This window comes from Mirounga angustirostris, unplaced genomic scaffold, assembly GCF_029215605.1.
Source record: "Mirounga angustirostris isolate CCGP_5_RB_7025 unplaced genomic scaffold, mMirAng1.0.hap1 SCAF_12, whole genome shotgun sequence".
Lineage (NCBI taxonomy): Eukaryota > Metazoa > Chordata > Mammalia > Carnivora > Phocidae > Mirounga > Mirounga angustirostris.
The window spans coordinates 84,085,377-84,106,935 of record NW_026991720.1 but is presented as its reverse complement, the minus strand read 5'-3'; the positions used below and the strand labels follow the sequence as shown (position 1 = coordinate 84,106,935).

The 21,559-nt window shown below is 40.0% G+C and overlaps 1 protein-coding gene across 5 annotated transcripts in view; it reads right to left on the bottom strand.

Moving 5' to 3' along the window:
* The window catches only part of MAGI2 (membrane associated guanylate kinase, WW and PDZ domain containing 2), a 1,357,869-nt gene that overhangs the window by 167,830 nt on the left and 1,168,480 nt on the right, over positions 1–21,559 (bottom strand). For 4 of the 5 annotated variants that reach the window (XM_045864809.3, XM_064575358.1, XM_064575360.1 and 1 more), the window contains exons 12-13: positions 20,132–20,318; positions 4,637–4,728 (exon numbers count right to left, since the gene is read on the bottom strand). In XM_045864809.3, coding sequence (XP_045720765.1) covers positions 4,637–4,728; positions 20,132–20,318 — 279 coding nt within the window. Of the gene's footprint in view, positions 1–4,636; positions 4,729–11,847; positions 11,890–20,131; positions 20,319–21,559 lie in introns of all 5 variants that reach the window. The other variant, XM_054505318.2, reaches the window with a different exon arrangement.

Sequence of the window (21,559 nt, the reverse complement as noted above, 5' to 3'; positions counted from 1 at the left end):
TCCCATTTTTGTTCCTTTCTGGCAATTTTTCATTTCTTTCTATTTCTATTGTTATTTAACTGTGAAAAGTATTTCCTCTTGCAGGAAAAATGCCCATATGCTTTGTTGGAGTTGGAGTCCTGCTGTTCATTATTCGCCGAAAGCTATGTTGTCGTGTTTAATGCGCACCCTGAGATGTCAGTACCATTTCGTGTAGATGGAGGCAGAAACCTGTTTGATGTAATTTATGAGACCTCCTGTGGTTGGGGACCAAGTCACCTCATGCGCCTCTCCCTTTGTAGCACATCAGCAATTAAATGAGGTCAGCACATTTTGTTTATATATTATCTCTGGGCTCACACAATGGAGGAAAGCAGGAAGGAAAGGCTTATGGGAAATCTTTACAGTAGATTCTCTTTCTGACATGGTCTTTCTGAGGGGCAACCTTCTGGTCTTCAAGGCATTACTCTCTGCCTCTGCTTGCTTTAGGAAGATTCAGCCTTCTACTTCAATGGCCTAAGGGTCAAAATTGTAACTTGCAGCCTGCGTGTGTCTTAAATCATTCAAATGAAAGAATAAACCAGAATAAATCTAAATAAACACAATGGGGATAACCAACAATCCACGTAATCTGAGGAGGCTTATCCTAGATACTGCATGCCTGCCCACTGCAAGGGAGAAAGGACTCTGGAGTCAAAGTCAATGTTCAGAAGGGTTGGGAACCTGGGAGCGTGTGGACTGACCAGGCGCAAAACTGTCCAGAGGCCACATTCACACACCCGAGCTTCATTTTGAGTAATATGTGCTCTATTTGGGCAACAATTTTACTGCTTCAGTGCCAGGCAAATTATCAGCCAGACCCCTCCCTTCTTGAGCCAGTTGAGACCACGCCTTCCCTGTGAGCAGTCATGCAGTCCCTCCTACCCTTGGGGGAGGAGGGAGAGACTGGTGAAGACAGTATTTCCTGAATGTGGTTCTAGTTCACCTCCAAAGCGACAAAGCGTGAGCCTATGGGGGAAAGGGGTTCCAGCAACATAAGAATTTCATATTTCAAAGACCGTACTGAAGTAAGCACCATGGGAAGAATTGGAACTTTATTTCTTTTACATTTATTTCATAAATAAATGAATCTCTTGTTTGTCCTTATCATATAAGGGAAGGAAACTGATGATATGCTTAGGGCTTGCAAAAGCATAATCTGGCCCTGGTTGAAGATTCCTTTGGTGCAAAATATTCATCTTTTGTCCAGTCCTCTTGGATGGGAGTGTCAAAGACAGTAGACTAAAGGAATAACACAGGCATGAGGGGGTCTTGGGAACTGTGGCCATGCTCAGTTTAGAAGGGACCACCCCTTAGCTCCAGCTGGTTATTGTCAATGAGGAAGATAATAAGCCCAATGTTGCTAGATCTATTTTTCAAGAGAATATATAAGGAAATTTGAATTTTAAACATGTGAAATTAGTTGGTATTGCACAATTTTAAAACACTGGATTGAGCAAAGCATGTTGTAGGGTTCCTAGGACACCATCCCTGATTCTAGGATGGCACCATTTAAATTCTACAGAGCCTGTAAAAGCATCTAGGGGCCTCAGAAAATGTAAACACCAGATTATTCCTTTTTTTTTTTTTCTTCCTGAGAGGTTCAGGTGACAGTTTGGCTTGGTGAAGAGAACTCTTTCTTCAGGTCCATTTAGCAAATATCTATTATGTCGGGCTCTGTGCTGGGCTTGGAAGATACAAACACCATCAAAACATGGTCCTTGCCTTCAAGGAGCTCACGGATTGGTAGGGGGGAAAAAGTATGTCAGTCAGTGCATTCTGGAACAAACAGGAACCTCGTCTTTCTGGTGGAGATCCCTTAGGTTGGTAAGTTTGAAGCATTATGTTAGTACGAGTATAATGGATTCTAATGAATTTACCCTTAAATGCCCTACAAAAGTCTCAGTATCCCCCACAATGTGATAAAAATCACCTTAAAGTGCCATTATTTCCTTCACTTAGTGTCTTTTAAACATATAGGTGTACAATAAAGAATTTAGCCTGAGCCCAAAGAGAGGTCTGGCTTTTCCTGAAATGTAACCTTTACACCACTGGAACAGGAGTATCTTTGGTCATTGTGAGACCCTTGTACTGCATCTGAGAGTTTATGCTACTGAAGAGACTCATGGTGGGTACCAGTAGTTTATGCTAAAGGAGATGACTCAGGGTGGAGCAGCCACACCCAGTCTTGGGGGCGGGGGTGGGGCGCGGGCGCCGACCAGACAAGAAAGACCAGCCATATAATTAGAGGGTTGTGCCTTTGAACCTTATGACATCAACTTGACCTCTGGGAAGGAGAGGGGCTGGAGATTGAGCTCAACCACCTCAATGACTCAATCACTCGTACTCACATAACAAGACCCCAAGAAAAACTCTGGACACCAATACTTGGGTGAGCATCCCTGGTTGGCATCGATGCTAGGAGGGATAACTCGTCCCTGAGGACGATGGAAGCTTTGCACGCAGAGCCCTTCCAAACTTTGCCCTATGGACCTTTTTTTTGGTTGGTTCTGATTTGTACCCTTTCAGTGTAAAACTGTAATCATAAGTACGGCACTTTCCTGAGTTCTAGGAGTTGTTCTAGTGAATTATCAAATCTGAAGGAGGCCATGGGACCCCCAAATTTGCAGCTAGTGTCTGAAGTGAGGCAGATTCTTCCCTCAGACTTTGCAAAATCATTGTAGCCATTGTCAGGAATGGGGGCAGACTTGGCAGTCTGGAGGACTGTGACCTTAACCTCCAGTTTGGCTGATGGCACACTATTCATTTATGGGGACACCGACGGAGAATAAAAAGGGAAGGATGAAGTCCCTGCTTAGGGGGAATTTTAAATCCCACTGCTCAAACTAAATAGGGAGACATATGAACAGGTTAGAGAATGATCCTGAAGGAAACTAAGTCAGACAAATACTCTGTGGAAGCCGGAGGTTAAATGTTTACATACGTGAAGGAACTGGATACTATTTCTGGTTCTTTCTAGACAAGTTACAGAGAGGAGTGAGGCTGCCTCCTGACCAGGTTACCGAGGATCCCTGGTAAACTCAGAATCAGGTGGCAGATAGAGGGGGACACGTCTGTGAAAGGGAGCGAAATGTAACTGAGATTTGTTCCTTCTGCTTGTGACATGAGATCCTTAATTTAGTCTCTGGATAAATAAGTCCCAAGTTATTTGTGTCCTATATTTTACCTTAGCACTCTCTTTCCTCCCAAAGCACTAGTTGGGAAATTCAGAGAACCTCCATGGTAAATGCACTTTCACATCTCTGGCAGCTAGGGAATTAGTGATATTGTGGTTGACTGATGCTGAATTTTACCCCCCAAATTAGAAAATAAGTCTTTTTTCCTGGAGTTCCCTCATCCTTGGAGTCTAAGCTCAGCTTCTCAACATTCTTCCTAGTTAGGGATCTCATCAATCATCTGGTCCAACTCCGCTCGAAGGGCCGAGGAACCTCTCTGGGGTTCCTGTCAGGTTCTCGTCAGCTCCGCTTGAATACTTCTGTGGGGAAGGAGCTCACTGTCTTCCAAGGCAATGGACTTCACTTTGGGACAGTTTTCATTTTTACAGATTCCTTTCATTTGTTAGACTAACTTTTTTCTCCTGAAGATTTCTGCCCACTTTTGGTTCTGGTTTTATTTTCTGGAAAAACTGACCAACAAGACAGATGATGATGATAAACATGCACTCAACACCTGATAGGATCCAGGCACAATACCAAGAGGTTTGCCTATGCTATCTTTAATTCTTAAAGCTCTCTCTCTGTGAGAGAGGACTATTGTGTTTTTCATCTTACAGACGAGGAAACAGGCTTACAGCTTAAATCTCTTGCATGAGCTGGAATGGAATTAAGGCACCTGAGCTGGAATGGGTGTCATTTATTCAAACCTTCCATGGACCTGACTTAGTCATATTGGGTACCATTTAAGACACATCTTTTACAATGAGTATTTTATGGCTGGTATTTTGATACATGTGCATAAATCTAGCTTTGTTGAGTTTTCTATATATTATTTTATGCTTTGACTCTGCTGTATAATGAGGGGTGTGTGCGTGCACGCGCGTGCAGTTTTAATTTTTCCAGAGCCTTTCCCAAATTCTCAATATTGTGCCAATTGAAGTTCGCTTTGTGAACATCTTCTCATGGTAATCCCTTAATTTGAATCTGGCTGAGATTCTGCAGCATTAAGCTTGATTTTACTTCTGTTTATCCCTGTGTTTTCTCTCCCTTGCACTTTTGATTGCAAACGTACGTAATTCTGCTGGCCCAAATCACCCCTTCACGTGTATCTTCTGTCATACCATGTGTTTACCTTGAATCACTGTCCAGAGTGACCAGGGGTGCAATACAATTAAGTAATTGAACTATTCAAGAGGGATTCAGTCCATTCTGAGAAAGGGTAGTGTCCCCTCTTAATGTATGTACATTAATTTATGATGATATATTGGCATGGAAACACCGACATGTTTTGAGAACTTAAACAGCAAGAACACAAACCTCAAACTTTTTTTTTTTTTGAGCCTTCAAAGATTTTCTTTTAGATTCATAGTGAATGATATTTCTCCTGATGCACTCACACAGTATATAGCCCACAGTGTGGAAATAAAGTGGTCTCAACTTACAGGCTGCCCAGGCTCATCTCCCCCGAGGATTCTGAAGCCAAATCCAGACTCCATCCTGCGAAGGTGAACATCCAGCTCCTTATAATCTGGACCTGGTATAAAGGAGATCCTATTGAGTAATGAATCCTGTCTCTTCCCCGCTCCCTGAGAAACCGAACACATCAATGATAAATTAATTTTGTGGATGTGATTAATGAGAGTGCTGTTAGAGTTGGTGGAGAGCAGAGAGGATAAAAAAAATGTGGTAAAAAAAAAAGTTCCAAAATTAGGTAGTCTCTGGATTAACAGTGATCAAACAAGTGCATTACTAGGGTATCACCATAGGCAGAAAGAACATACAGATTTCCTGACTCAAAAAAAAAAAATAACAAAAAACAAAAAAACGATGCCTCTATGCTTCTTTATTTTCCCGAGAGCATTCAGATTGCTCTCAAGAAGATTGGCTGTTACTTTGAGGATGTTTACTCTGACTAGAACCATTGTTTCAAAAGTATGAGAGAAGAGATGACATCCTGGAACTACCTGGTAGAGTACTGCCTACTAATTTACAAATATCTCTTTATGTCTCGATGCATCCCATTTCGTGTGTGTCAGGCAGGGGTGGGGGGAGATACAAATTTATGCCTAATTGTCTTTTTTAGAATCGTAAAAATTAGAAAAAAATAGAATTGAAACTTTTCTGTACTGGGAGTTTGAGTGAAGTTTTTATTTTCAGACAAACTCCTTTAGGTTTTTAATAACTCAGGGGTAGAAATTCGCCTGGTGTAAGTGAACTCTTATCTCCCCAAATATTTTACAATGTCGAAGCCACTACTGATTTTACTAGTGTATTCAAGATAAACTAGAAGAGGGATACTTCTCTGCAGTTAGCTGAAAGAACAGAAATGTAGTTAAAAATAAGCTGGAAGACTCCTGGATGTCAATGTTTTCAATCCTAGGATAAATACATGAAAAGTGTAAGACCTCTTTTGACTTTTGAAGGAGAATGTGATTTATGCTTACACATTACCCCTGGACCTTTGAATCCTTCTCATGGGGGTAAAGTCTCCATCTTGACTGAGTTGTGCATACTTCCGTGGTCATTGTTGGGATACCATTGGATGTTAGCAAATTTGGGAAATACTTATTGATGCCATCCTTTGCTTAAGAAGAATTTAGTGATCCTAGGCCTTCATGGTTTAAAGGAGGTATTAGAATTTTTAGAAGCAATATTAAATTGCTTACACAGGATGGTTTTGGAAATTGGGATGGGATTTCAGAGAATGATTCTCTTGGGACAGGAAGATGTGTCTGAGCCATTTGGATATATGGTACTAGTCATAGTTGGAGAGAGACTCAGTGAATGTTGGCCAGGCAAGTCTTTCTCAGGCTCTACAGTAAGTGGGGCTGCTGAAGTGATCCAGTAAACAAGGCACAATGACACTGGGTTTACCATGGTGCCCTCCAATATGGGCTGTGCATTCCCAGTGATGCACAAAAGGCAACTCATTCATTTCTGAAATGTAGGCATAAGCTGATTATGTGTTGCTGTTCTCAAAAGACAAAACAAAACTGAGTCAAGCACAGAAGTATATTTGCATATATGTATATATTGTGCGAGAATCCATAACCAGTCATGTCCTTTCATGAGCAGATGCACATAAAACCAAAGACCTTTCCATTCAACGACTAATATAAAACTCAGAGAAGACTAACCAACTGGATTTCCACATGCGTTAGTCATCCTTTATAAATTGTATTATCGTTCATATTTGAAAGATGAGAACTGAGAACTCAGTTGGGTGGTAAAAGGAAGATGAAAACTTTGCCCTATACTCTATGAGTCACAATTGGCTTTTGAACTCAGTTTATTCCTGGGGTCTACGACATCATGTATGAAATCACACACTGGGAGTGTGTGCTCCTCTGGGGCTTTGGGACTCCAGGCAGATGTAATAGCCCTATAATATCACAGCAAGCACAGGTACTCCTCCGGGGGAGGCGGAAAGGCAAGAGGAGATGGGAGGATGACAGATAATGCCCAACCACTTACAGATCTTTAGAAGTTGTTTATGATTCTACTGCTCACAGCAATCTCTTCTCTAGGTTACTTTAAGCTTAGAGGACTCTAGGCCATATATAAAACACATAGAGACAAAAAATACAAAGAGATAATATATTTTTGACACTTAAAATGATAGCACTAGCATATGTATAACCAGAACTTCCCATCTACTCCTATAAATATTCTCATTTTTGCATCACTGGTGAGTAAGGTAGGTGGGAAACTGTTCTTCCAATGGCTTCAGCAGCAATCCATATTACATGGGGAACTCTAAAAGGAGTTTACTCTGCAATCCATTTTATTTGCTAAATAAAACGTTCCCCCAAGAGAATGCTGAAATTATGAGAATCCCAGTAACAGAATTTTGAGATGTGCCAAAGTACAAGGGGGTTGTCTTGTGTCAGCGAATGCTGTCATTCCCAGAGGAATTGGAAAGTGTTTCCTTAATGAATGACTCAGGACTCTTGTTTTTAGTAGAAAGAATATACATTTTAGCTGGTTAATTTTATTTGACTTTGAAGAACAGCTGTGAGTGGGACATTTATCTTCCTCCTCTTATTCTTTGTGTGCAATCTGGTGACATTACAATCTCCTGATGAGGCTCAGGCCACTCTGATTTCGAATGTAGGGTGATATGTGCCAACCATGTCATCTCCACCCTCCACTCTTCCAGGCAGAGATGACTAGCTACATGGTACGTGAACAAGTCGAGAGAGGCAAAGAGAGACCTATTGGAGACGGATGCCAGCACATATTATTTTAAAAAATTTCTTTGTTAATTTTGAACACAGACTCAGAGGCTTCAGGGCATGGAAACTTTAGAGACACAGTCACTGGAAAAAAAAAGTTTAAATGATAGATTTTGCCTTAAGGCAGTAGTACTTTTTTGTGGGGTGGGAATAAGAGCTTTTAGAAGGATAATTTTTCTCTGGTTTCTTCCTCTGCCCTCCCCATCCTTTTGAGTCTGGGTTTTAAAAAATAACTAAAATTATATGCACAAAGCTGAGAGACATTACTCTTTTTTCCCCCCTGCTTTGTTAGCTCTCTTGTAAGCTTATGATGTTTCTGATACTTTCCTTTAGCTGCTCTTCTGGCTTGATGACACATTTATTTTTATTATTTTTAGAGATTTTATTTATTTATTTGAGAGAGAGCACAAGCGGGGGGGGGGAGGGGGAGGGGGAGGGGCAGAGCGACAGGCAGATTCCCCACTGAGCAGGGAGCCTGACCTGTGGGGCTCAATCCCAAGACCCTGAGATCTTGATCTGAGCTGAAGTCAGACACTTAACCCGCTGAGCCACCCAGGAGCCCTGGCCTGATGACACACTGAAAATTACCGCATCACGCTTTGTCTCTTCCCCTGTTAATGCACAAACGTAAGGCAAAGAAATCTAAGGGCCAATTCTTCACCACACTGTGACAGAATTTAACAATCACCACCTCTTTCCCCTGTTGGTTTGCTAACCATGCACCTGGAAGGCTGTTTGATGAAGGAGTCTGGTGGACACCTAGTGGGACCTGAGTCACTTTTGATGTCACTCAACCGGGCCCCCACCAACATCCTTTTTTTGTTTGTTTTCTGCTTTCTTGGTTATTCTCTTTCCACGCTCTTTGTTTACCTTCCTTTTCCTCAGCCTTTTTTGCAGAACAGTCAGGGATACTCTCAGGCATTGCTTGGACTAAGGAGAGGCAGAACACTCTGGATTTGTGTGTTCAATGGCCATTCCTGGCTACTGTTGTTTCTTCTTTAGAAGTTGGGTCCCAAGATCCTGAGGCATTATGAAATAAATCATCTAAAGACATCTGTCCCAGATGGGGACTTTCCATGAGCACTGTGGCAAACTACCAGAATGCGTAAGTCCTGATTTATCCTGGGCTCCCACTAATATTGAAAAACTAGTAGTACTAAAAGTAGCTAATGGTGGCCATATCCAGGTATAAGGATAACCTCCCTCATAAGAGAGAAAAGCAGAATTTCAAAAGCTGCTTCTTATTTTGTACTAAGACTCCAGAAGCTTCACATGCTGTATGTATCCTTGGTCTAGATTTGGAAAGGCATGACTTTGTGCACAGTTTTAGGGAAAAGGGTGGGTAACTGAACACAACTGATTAATTTCATGAATGGATTCAAGCATCACAAATGCAAAGAACGGCATTTATGGATTAATTTGGCACATGGGATGCTGCAAACATGTCAATTAAATTTCGGTACTTGAATCCCCTTTCATGTTTTAATTAAAATGTAAGTACCATGGGCTGATTATCAGTTTGGCACAGAGAACGAATTCATTCAATTTTTCCTGCTGGAAAGAGCATTAGTTATTTGGCTTTTCCTTGTAAAGAGATCTAGGAAAGAGATTGAGGAAGGAATCAGGAAATCAAAGGTGGTTATTAAATAGGTCCCTGGTCTCTGAACTTTCAAAGCAGTCCAGATACAGAATGAGTTAAGTAGGAATTAAATAGTTTCTATCCCTTGAATCTAATATTACCAGATAGGTAGCTAATACATTTTTGCTTTAAAAGAATGCCTTCTCTTTACTTTTTTCCTTTATACCTTTGGTAATATGAATGTGGCCAGACACATTTTAGCTATATAGAAGCCAACTCCCACTCTGTGGGGTTTTCTCCCTCAGCCTTCAAATCAACTCAGATTTCCCCATACCAAATACCCCCTCGTGCTCCCCATTTCTGTCTTGGATGAGTAGTCTCTAGTGGGACCTTTACTTCCCCATCCCCAGTCTCTCATCTGTGACTTACTCCTGCCAGTCTGGCTTCTGCTGTGGCAGCATTTCTGAAAGCACTCCCTTTAAGGTCACTGACGACATCCTAATGACCACATCAAACAGCCATTTCTCTTTCCACATTCTGATTGATTTCTGTGCCTCACTTGACATTGTTGACACACCCTTTCTGACCCCCTGATGTCTTTTGTTTCTAAACAAGGAAAGTTCTCCTGGAAGTGATTTCTACTCTTGGTTTCTGTGATAATCCACACCCTGGCTCTCTTGGCTTGGGGTGAAGTTATCCATTCAAAGGTCCCGGCTACGGATGTATTGTTTCTCACTATCATTCTTCCGCGATGATGGCATAATTATCCTTATCATCTGTAGTATTCCATTATGCACAGCCTGTAGGAGTTGCTAAATAAATGTTTCTTGAATTTAATTAAGATACTCACCAATCTAGTACACCTGATAAACCACAGCATTATTCTATGGTAGAGTTATCACTTCTTTTCTTAATTACATTGTTTAGGACTTCCTACTATCAGTTTTGCCTCTGTACTTAAGCATCATAGGCAGCTAAAGCTAATAAATACCTTATAATTATGATAAATGTATCTGAGTGAAAAATTATGACACATAATTTGATAAAGGACCTTTTATAAATGTGAGAAGAAGTATGGGAGATCCATTTATTTTTGAGGTAGTCATGATCTTCCAGAATACTTTGATACTTGTGTGGACATTTAATCAAATATTTGGATTGGTTCTTTTCCTAAAGATCTGGATTACATAGTGGTATAATATAAGCAAACCATTATTATAACTTTTCTCTTTTAACTAATGCATATTTTTTGAAATGCGAAAGTATTGTGCAGATATATATATATATTAGGTGGTTCCTCTCTTGCTTTTTTTGTTTTTAAATAAAGTCTATTCAGAAGCTGAGATTTTCAAGAAATGTGCTTGCTGTGGCCAATAAATAAGAGATTTAGAATCTCAAATTAAATCTTACTTTCATTTTGCAACTGTAATTACTAGGTCTCACTTTCCTTCTGGGCTTAAGATAATCTTTTAAAATTACAAGGATTTTACAGTCAGTGTATAAGAATAATCATAGTTTAAAAATTTTCAGGCCAAGCTAAACAAATACTTTATACTTTACTTGAGGACAAAATGCGAAGCAGTATCTTCCATATTTTCTACATATCCAAAAAAAAAATGACATGGAAACTTACAGAATGAAATGATCTCAAGCACATATATTCTCCAAGGGGTGTTAGAACATGCTGAGATGGATAATGAGCTGTCATCATGGAAACACTCTAGAGATGTGTGCTGTGAGCCCGCAGATCTGAAATAGTACTATTATTATGAAACATGCTTTTCTGCAATTGTTTCAGTGTCCTGGCTTTCAGTCCAGTGGTCTAAGTAGCTGTTTAAAGCACTTTCTAAAAGTAAAAAAAAATCTGAATTTTCCTTTTCCTCCTTCATTTCCGTAATAACATTAAATATTTCAGCCTAAACCAAAATTGGTAAGTATTTTCAGAACCGTTAGGTAAAAAAAAAAATGTTTTTCCTTTTAAGTATATTAATTGATTCTTACTGAAAGCTTTTGAACTATGATATTCTATTCTCACTTAAAATACCATTGAAATGTTGCATTTTGTAAGTGGCATGGTTTAAAACAATTAAACTGACATAGATATTTAGTTGATGTAAAAATCATTTCATCCCACATTAGCAAAATTTCCAGTAAGTTCTTTGGAAACATCTAAATTGCAAATCTCTTGAGATACTCTAGCTTATTTCTAGTTATCTAGTCTAGCATGGTCCAGTATAAATAAAATGGAAGCTACATAAGTAATTTAAAATTTTCCAGCAGCCCATTTTAAAAAGCAAAAAGAAACAGGTGCAATCAACTTTAATAATGGATTTCAAGCTGGTATATCCAAAATATTATTTAAGCATTAATCAATATAAAAAAATTAGTGAGATAATATACATTTCTATTTCTTTTTTGTATGAAGTCTTGGAAATCCAATATGGATTTTACATACATCTTAAGCATATCTAAGTTCAGAGTAGCCACATTTCTATTGCCCACTAGCTTAATGTGGCCAGAAGCTACTCTATCAGGCATCATGGACCTAGTCAGTCTGGTGGCTTTTATTGGCACCTGGTTTTTTTAGTCTAGTCTTTTACTAAAGCATTTTATGAAAGTAATTAATGAGTATGACTCTCTTCCCTTCTCTTTTGTTTGTTTCCTTGGCAGCCAAGTAGACCCACTTTGATGGGACTTGCTCTCTACCTTAAATACGTGCGTATGTGGGTGAATCAAATTAGCACAGTGATTATATACTAATAAGCTGATACTACTCAGAAGAATGATTTGTTACACATGATGGAAGACGTTTCATTCACAGGACTGTGGGTATACTTGCCAGAGGAATCCATTCGAAAACTGGTCCTTGGTGGCACTTGTTCTGGATGGGAAAATGGGGAATTAAAATTGAAATTCATTTACGGCATTTTAAAATTCATCTTTAACTTTTTTTGTTGTTGCTCTTATAACTCACCCCCAACCTTTGGTGCTCCAATTTAATGATTTTGTTTCTCTAAAATCCATGGACGTTAGTGGACAGGACACACCCTGTTTTATGTATATGAATAGGTCTGTAAATATATTTCTTTTACATGCAGCAAAATAGAAAAATCTGAATTCTTTTAGATCAGAATGAGAAAAAAAAGATCCTCCTTTTCAAAAATTAAGCTTTGATTCTCATTATAAAAATGCTTATTGAGAAGTAAAGTCAATCCAGAACCTGAGCTATGCACAAAATAAATAGAGGTTTTTAAAATCAGGTTAAGATATCGTGTCATCAAGTACTGAGATGAAAAGTGGAAAATTCAATCAATGAGTGTGTTGACTTATGTCCATCAGTCCAAATACTTTGGTACTTCCAATTATTTCGACAGTTGAAGTGATGTAGAAGTAGTTGAGTTACATCGGTTTCTGTTAGCAATATAGATCCTTCATTAGGATTTTGATGTAATTTCTGCTACATATAACATAAAAATTTGTGGACATGAGCATAAAATACTGTGTACAGACTGTAATAGATATATGAGGCACTATAAAATCTGTATTTTATTATTAACATTAATAAAAGTTAAAATAAGACCAAATTCTGATTGCTTTCTTATTGAGCTTTGTTTCATATAAAGAGTTCTCCACTCTTCAACAACAAAAATGAAATCGAAGCTTTTTGAGGGTGACAACAAGGCAGAGTGTCACTGGCCTTCTGGGTTTGACAGGTGTTTCCGACCATACCCTGCACAGCACCCTGCACACTCTCTCCTTGAGGGCAGAATGATCATCCTGCCAGGTAATCTGTGTTTTTGCAGTAAAGGCCAGTTAGTTCTCCAGAACTGTTATTTCCTAAAAATCCACCATGTATAGTATGACTGCATAGAATTATAAATGGAGAAATATCCTTTCATCAGAAAGATAGAGCTGTATCAGGGATAGAAGGCTGCTACCTTCTAAACACTTCTATTAGTTGTAAAACTGACATTTTATATTATCATAATCTCACTAGGACCTACTTGCCATCCAGCACTTACATTCGGTTTACTGCAGTCCTGATGGTCTCATATTTACTCATGAAAATACTTTGGGTTGCGTTGTCAACTTGTGCTACCAACAAAATGCTCTGACATACTAAAGAACTTTCAGTCAAGGACTGATTTTAGAGTTTACTTCTCACAACCTCCCCTGACCCCCCACCCCCGATCCTCTGATTCTAGGAGCATTAAGTTTTAAACTATTGAATGAAATAAATTTATTAGCCATCAGATTGGATCTCATTTCTAAAATACATGGGAAAAATGTGTCCCCAACCTATTTATTTCACTATCTTTATTTCTTAGCTCATGTCATGGTAACTTTCTTTATTAAAAGGGACCTGTTAGAAATATAAATATTACCATAATTGTTTACAAAGCTACCCAAAAGTACTATTTTTGAAGTTAGATTTCCCAATTAAAATGCACATATTAAAAATGGCAAACACAGCTTCACTGGAATGATTGATCTCCTTGATCAATATATTATAACTGGAAAGTGACGCATAATGTGCTATACTAGAACTCTAGCTGAAAGGCAATTTTTTCCCACAGATTAAACCATAACATAAATTATGTGAAGGCCAGCAATAATGGCTTTCCCATGGGAAAAAGGTACAGGAAATTAACCTTCATAGCATCGTCGAGGACATTTTAAATGATAATGTTATTAAATTTTTTTCTAGCCTTTTATGATTCTAATGCTAAAGTCATTGACAAAAGTGTCTTAACATTTATGCATCATCTTCTTTTAATATTTCACTAAAATAAGATAGTGCACCAGAGAACGTTTGTTAAGAACACTAAAGCCATTGGGCAACAGCAATGTCCAAGCGAATGAGGCCAGGGCTTGGTCTAGCAGCGTTCAGATGCGCGGGTTCTCTCGGAAGGCAAGCTGGCCTTCCACGATCGCTTAAGAGCTGCCTATGGCTATGGCATCCATGATGCGTCAGAACCTTTCTTAAACCTACGGACATTTCCAGCTTGACTGTATCAGATGTTTAATCACATTGACAAGGGAGACTGGAGCCTGAAAGGCTCAAGCAGAAGCACTTGCAACAGGCTTCCAAGCTCTGGAGGCTGCATATCCACCTGTGTGATGTGGCTCCCACCATCAGTTTCCATTTAGAGTCTCAAGTCCTGCGCTGGGTGGCTCATATTTTTACACTACCCCCGTCTTTCCAAGTGATTCTCGTGTTAGGATGAGGGACAGTGCCAACTACAGCCCTTGCTCACCGATGACACGGAAAAAGCTGCAGAAAAACTACTACTTTAGAAATACAACCACCCATTTGTGATTAGCCGTAAGTTATAAGTGCATTGTAATACTTAACAACGAAAGAATTTTGCAATGAGCAATGGACAACAAACCGTAGGATAAAAGCCATAGATGTTTTTGGTTCTGTTTTTGAACAGTTATGAAGTAGAATTTCTTGTCAAGTATAGTACTAAAAACCACCTTGCTCCTCCATTATGCTTCAACTGGCCTGGGGTTACTTCTGATTGCTACCTTCGTGGCAATACTCATTGCTTAATATGGGTTATTTCTTCTTAATTTCTGGAAAGGAAAATTGATCACGTGAGCTTTTTGAAGAAATTCCAGAGGAATTTGTGTTCTAAAGAGGTTCCATCCACCATACGGCACATTACACCACACGGATCCCTGACACTTTTATAATCCTACATTTGAGTGATGTCTTACTGCAAGGGAGCATAGACACGTTGTACCTCATAAATTGCTTATTTATAATAAGCAAGGTTCAATGTGAAGAGAAAAAAAGTGTGGACAACTTCAATCATAATTCAACTTGGGTTCACACCAAGGGACAGAATCACGAGGGAAGGGTTTCAGAGAACACGGATTTTTCTTCTCTTGTCTCTTCCTGTTTTCATCTGTTTGTTGCTCTGGCTTCTGAGGCTGCAGTGAGGAGTATGCTCAAGAAATGGCCCCATGAACCGAGGATGATGAGACAAACCTTAACAGTAAGTCTGGCTTAAAGCAAAGCGAAGCAACAGGACAGCGCCCTCATTCCTAGATCGCCAAGTTCTTTAGCATGATCAGAACTTTATTTTGTAAGATTCTAAAGTGATTCCATTTTCTTTGGGAAGAACTTTTATTGCCTTGCTTGGCATCCAGAGGAGGAGTCACGACAGCCATTGTTCCGAAGTTATGTAAGTATAATCCTTCCTAGAGGCAGGAAGACAGACAAAATTACCTCCCTTTTGGGCCTGCGATTATTGCGATGTGGAATCTGATTTACTGTCTGTGAGAAGAACGAAAACTCCATGGCATAATCCTTAAATGAGTGAAGCCTTGCTGCCTATTTTTTGGACTTGGTTTGCCATGCTCTAGATTTATACATATGCACAATTTTCTGAGTATGGAGGGAGTTTGCTGGGAGTCTGTCTACCGAGACAAGCCACCACATGTGTCTATACCTCAAATTAGGAATAAAGCATGTATGGGAAAAATAGTCAGCCAAATAAATTAACTTGAAGGAAATTATTTATCGGAGTAGGTATGAAAATTTTTATTCATGATCTGTACATTTAGATATATGCTTTTCTTGGACAGCAATGATGTTATTTCTTTAATAGATTATATAGTAAAGGGAAACCATATAATTCATCATTCAACTGAGGACAAACTGGAGAGTGAAAGGGAAGCTATTAGTAATTATGCCAGGGTGACACAGAGCAGGACCGTCCCAGGCAAACTGGTAAATGTCGTCCACCTACGTCACCCCATGGGGATGTAGGTTGTTACGAAACTCTTTCTTCTCATATCAGAAATACGTGACACCATCACGTATCGGGAAAATGGCAGGAGAAGATGGGAGAGAAGAGAGGCAGCGAGGGCCTTTAGAAGCAGTTTCTTTTTCAAGGTTAGAAATGGTAAACAATAGTTTCTTTTTCAAGATTAGCCTACAAAATGAAAAAATGTAAGCCCTTCCTCTTGTGATTGGAAAGAAAATTAGTCCTTCTTTCCTGAGAGTCCGGAGAAAAGGACAGAGAAGGGAGAAGTAAAAAATAGCCTGGCTTATCCCACTGTGCACAGGTGCGTATTTTCCTTGCTTTCAACTTAAAAAAACACAAGTAATGGGGACAAGCAAGAAGTCAGTTATCAACAGAGGTTATTATTACACAATGAGAAAAGTGATCTTTATCACAAAGATTTTTGCCTTTTTCTGGGAATTGCTGGTAATGCCAGAGGGCCAATGCTTAAATTATTAACATGGAAACCCAAAAAAGCCCATCGGTCAAAACCTTTTTTGGGATTTTGGGGGGCATGTTTCTTTCAGATATAGACACTTTAAGCTTATGTGGAAGTAAGTTAGAAAAAACAAATTTCTTTCCGCACAGCATTTTCCAGTAAGGACTAATGAGATTTTTGATAATTAGAAGATACTGAACACATGACATTCTCCTGATTAAACATCAATTTTGCCCATGGAATAAGAAACCATTGGTCTAATTGTCTAATTACACTGGAACTGTTGTCTACAGTTACTGCACAATTTCGCCGGTTGAAATGCTGATATGATCTGCTGGGTTGTGTCCTGCAGTCTCATTCGGGAATTGTCTTCCTCGGTTTTTGTGTCCTTCATTTCGGTCGAAGTTTTGTGCAAGTGGGATTTATTTCTCGTGATTTTTTTTTTTCCTCGTGGAGTGCCCAGCAGAGCCCTAGACACGCGTTGCATGTTTCAGACATTCTTGTTGATCGATGTGGAGCCCGGAGGCACTCCTTCTAGACACTCTGTCTGCCGCTCTGAAATTGGAAACACCGCCCTGCCTGCTGGAAGAACCTTCGTTCTCGCTTTCTTCAGTTCCATCTCATCCTGAGCTCTCATGAAGATGGGAGGCATTTCCAGCTCTTCTCTCATAGGCATGCGCCCATCATGTTCTGTTTCATGCGGGCTCTAGTCTCCTATGGTTGTCTTTGTTTAAAATCACTCCATTTTTTTTGGGGGAATACATCTTTATTAAGATGTCCCATGCATGCACATTAAAATGTCAGTATAATCTAATTATGAGCCAAATGAGGCACAGCAGCATTTATATCATTTGATAAACTTCCATCATCTGCAGGGGACTGGTGACTTGAATCCAAATACTTCTTGACAGCCTTGATATAACAAACATTCTGGAACTCTGTGCAGCAGAAGCATGTGGGTGGAGGTACATCCTTTCTTTTTTGGTTACTGCAACCAAGTTTTGAATGAGAATGCAAAATATCTCTTTAGCTTTAGACCTGGTTGGAAGGGAAGATACCATGAAATTGCTATAGGCCAGGGAAAATGTCAAAGAGCTTGGTTTAGCCAAGCTCTGGTTGGGATTCCCTTCCATACTTTCCCTGGTCCCCATGGATTTTTCTCCCAGGAAAAAGCTTTCGGGGACACAAGGATAAACAGAGTGAAACCTAAATGTTATGCATGTGATTCAAAGGAATAAGGCATGGTTCACATCAAAATTTTGAATATGGTTCCTTTGTATGGATGCACATAGTTCATGATCGTTAAAGAAAAGCTATTGGGAGATGATGGGAAATACACTGAGCTTTCCCCCAATTCATTAAAAAAAAAAAAAAGATTTTCTGGCATTCCCAACATGTAAGTGAGAGAATGAAACTTTTTCGTAATTGGAAACAGGGAATGTAGAGAGGGCAAAGGGCTGCTTTGTTTTTTTTAGACACTTGCAAGTCCACAAGCAGAATGAACTGATCAGGTATCCAGGGACCTGAGAAAGTAGCCCTGTGCTTGTTTGGTTTCCTTAATCTTCAGGGTAGAGCTTTGCCTCCCCTGACATGATTTCCCTGTTTCTTTCACAATCCATTTAGTTTTATGAAATAACATGATAGAAAAGCAAAGGATGGGAAAGAAAATGAGCTTGCCCTCTTTTGGCTTCCTAAGACTTGTGACCCTGAAAACACTGCTGTGACCTCAGAAACATTAAAGAGCCGACAAAAACACGAAGGGGGGACCCCATTAGAGCAGAGGCAGCGGTGGCATCTGTGGAGCACGGATGGGGCGGAGGGGGCCGGGGCGGGGGAGTCAGGCGGTTGGGTGTTGGTGTGGCTGCGGAAGCAGAGGGGATAAAGAGCTCCCAGGGGAGGACTGAAAAAGAAAGGCAGGGGAGGTTAAGGTGGATTGGTTTGCTTGGATTGTTACAGGTGAGCGGTGGAAAGGCAATGAACAGAAACAGCATTGCAGGGGCTGGATAAAGAAATCAGAATTCTTTTAGGGTTGAAAAGAAGGTCATGCGCAATTCCTGCTCAGACACTGAGGGCAGCACCGTATCAGACACGATGAAGGGAAGATGGAATAAAGGCCAACATTGCCTTTGTCCGGAATAATAAAGCCTCGCATTGGTCAGGAAACTACAAAAGAGTGGGAGCCAATGATCAACGAAGGGACAGAAACAAGAGGAAGCATCTCCTGAAGCTCCCTAAAAGTAATCAAAAGTTTCAACAAGCCAAGGACATGACGATATTTTCATCCTGCAATGCATTTCCATCCTCCAAGTTAGAACTTCTACTGTAACTCGGTATCTACACCTGTTAATACTTATTCTCATTTGCCCAGTTAAATTTGTGAGAATGAGACGTATTACTCATCTTTGGTATCTCTCCACGGTACTGAGAGTTAAGTGGGTATTCCATAGATACTTGGATATTGAAACAGAAAAGGTATTAAGAACTGTGTTCAAATCTTTCATTTTTTTTATTTACTGAAAATCAGCACCCTGAATTTACACCCTATATTATACAGCTAAACATACTACTTTGTTCTTACTCTAACACAAAGATATTCTAACCTCACAATCCTTTAAAGACATTTCAGTTGCTCATCCAGAAGGGAAATGATGAAGTATAGTAGCCCTGTCAGAGCTGATTATTTAAAATAAAGAGGTGTATTTGGGGGGGGGGGTTCATTTTGATGAAAATGATTTCTCAATGCCTGCCCTGCTGTCCTAACTATTTTATCAATGAAGACTGCTTTTACAGAGGGTTACAGAGGATGGGGAAAAAGTATTTTGTCTCCTCTTCCCCTTACCAGTTGGGTGCATAATTCTCAGCCCCTGAGCTCATAAAGAATAAACAGATTTCAGATCCTCTGTGGTCACACACAGTTTAAGACTTGCTATTCATGTTTCAGATGATAAAGATGGAGAGAAGACATTGGAGGAACACAGAGACAAAGGAAGTCAGCAGACTGTAAAAGGGAGTGCGGGGGACCAAACACTTCTCACTGGACTAGGTTTCTTGATCCGTTTATTTAGGTTCATATTATACTGTGCATTTCTCTCATAGATTATACATTCATGCCATTCAGATTCCTGGCCTCTAACATTTGGAAGAGACGACCTGTCAGATGGTGCAAAGAGGCATGAGGAACATATATGCAATATTCAAAACCTTTGTTTTCTAATATTTATAAAGTGCAATGAAATAACTTTAGGGGACCTTCAAATAGGATGACAAGTTCATACGCGCTATTTTGTTTTATTACTGAATGGGTCCCACCGCATTAAAGGGGCCCCACTGTGTTAAATGAGAAGCAGAAGTTTTGGGTAGAAATGATTGGTACCTGGCTCTCTGCTGGTTTCAGAACCATTACTTTCATGATTGTGAGTTGGAAGGACTCGCTTAACGTTTACTCATGGCCCTAAATTCTTCAATGATTGCATTCAAGAAAAAAATCTAAGCTGCAGACTCGAGATCAGATTGCACACAAACATCCCAAACATTTATCTTATTATTTGGTGACTTAAACAAAACTATCCACCTCTTCTGCCACCCCCCCACCCCCCGTCCTTCCCACCAAATACATTCCTGATTTTCCTCGGAGGCTTTGAGGGAAAACAGTAGGAAATAAAATATAAAACCAAAAGATATAAGGTTTGTGGGTTTTTTTTTTTTTTTGAATTGACAGGCTTTTTTTTTTTTTTTAAAGAAAAGTTTAGATCAGCTGTCTCTACTTTTGAGATACGTTTTGAACCTCAGAATATAAAATCACACCAGATCATCTCAGCTTCAATATATCTCTTGGCAGGGCTTCAGCTATTACCAATGTACCCGTGTTTTATGTGGCTTTCACTTACGCCTACTTTCATAAATCGCTCTAGATTTCTCGTAGAGCTCATATGGGTCAGGCTTCCTTGGGTCAAAGGCCTCTGAGTCAGGAAAGGAAGTCCTGTGAAGGGCGGGTGGGAAGGGCAGGTTCTGTGGTATGGCCGGAGCAGATAAACTCGTTTGAGGACTGCCTTGATTCTCCCAGCGGTCCATTATCTGGAAAGCGAAAGAGAACACAAGATGCTGAATTCTTCCTTGTCACATACCACAATCCTCCCCCTTTAAATTAGACTCTCCTGCCCTGTGGACTTTCCTTAGTTAGACCTTCTTGCCCTGTGGACGTTTCTTCCATGAACCATTTACAACTTGGGAATAAGTGTGAGAAAAGATTCTGCATCTCTATATTAAAGTACCATAGATGGTACTCAACATGAGTGATGCCTGACTTTTGAATGCAAACATATATAACCTTGTCACATATTGCTGGCAATCTCCAGCTAATCACTTAATCTCTCTGAGCGTTTTTTCCTCCTACACGAGAAAGATGACATGGGTCTCAAGAAAGCTTTACACGTAAGTGTATAGAAATGTGTGGAACTGGCCCTGATACATTACCCCATCTTTACTAAAACAGAAGAGAATAAAGTGGTCTCCACCTATTCTTTTGACACCTACACATATCCTAATAATCTCCTATACCTAAACATTTGGTCACTTTCCTTACAGTTTGAAGTAATCATGCAACCAGCTGGGATTTATGAATTGTTCATTCTTCTGTGAAGCCTCATTTTCTGCCGATCTGGCAGTTTCTTCCCCAAAATGCTACTGCTGAGGTTGCTACCACTACAGTTTATTATTATTATTATTATTTTTTAAAATATTTTATTTATTTATTTGAGAGAGAGAATGAGAGACAGAGAGCACGAGAGGGAAGCGGGTCAGAGGGAGAAGCAGACCCCCCGCTGAGCAGGGAGCCTGATGTGGGACTCGATCCCGGGACTCCAGGATCATGACCCGAGCCGAAGGCAGTCGCTTAACCAACTGAGCCACCCAGGCGCCCCACCACTACAGTTTATTAAAGATCTCTAGAACACTTCCCAGTTTACCATGTTTTCTCACACACTGTACCTTCTTTGACCTGCACCATGGCCCCGTGAGGTAGATAAGGTGAGGACTAATATCCTTTTGTCGCGTAGAAAGCCGGGTTAGCTGGGATGACCTGTTCGTACCACCAACTTCACCTTCATTCAATAGTCAACTGATTTAAACTCAACTTGTACTTTTCTGCTTTGAATAAACCTGCTCTGTGTAGAACTTAGATCAGGTTATCCTTTTGTCTAAAATTCTGCCTTGGGTCAGCATGGTCTTCAGGCTAAAGGCTAAACTCCCCGCTGGAGCATTAGTGGCTCCTCATGACCCAGTTTTGCTCACTGTCCTCATACTCACTAATGGTCTCT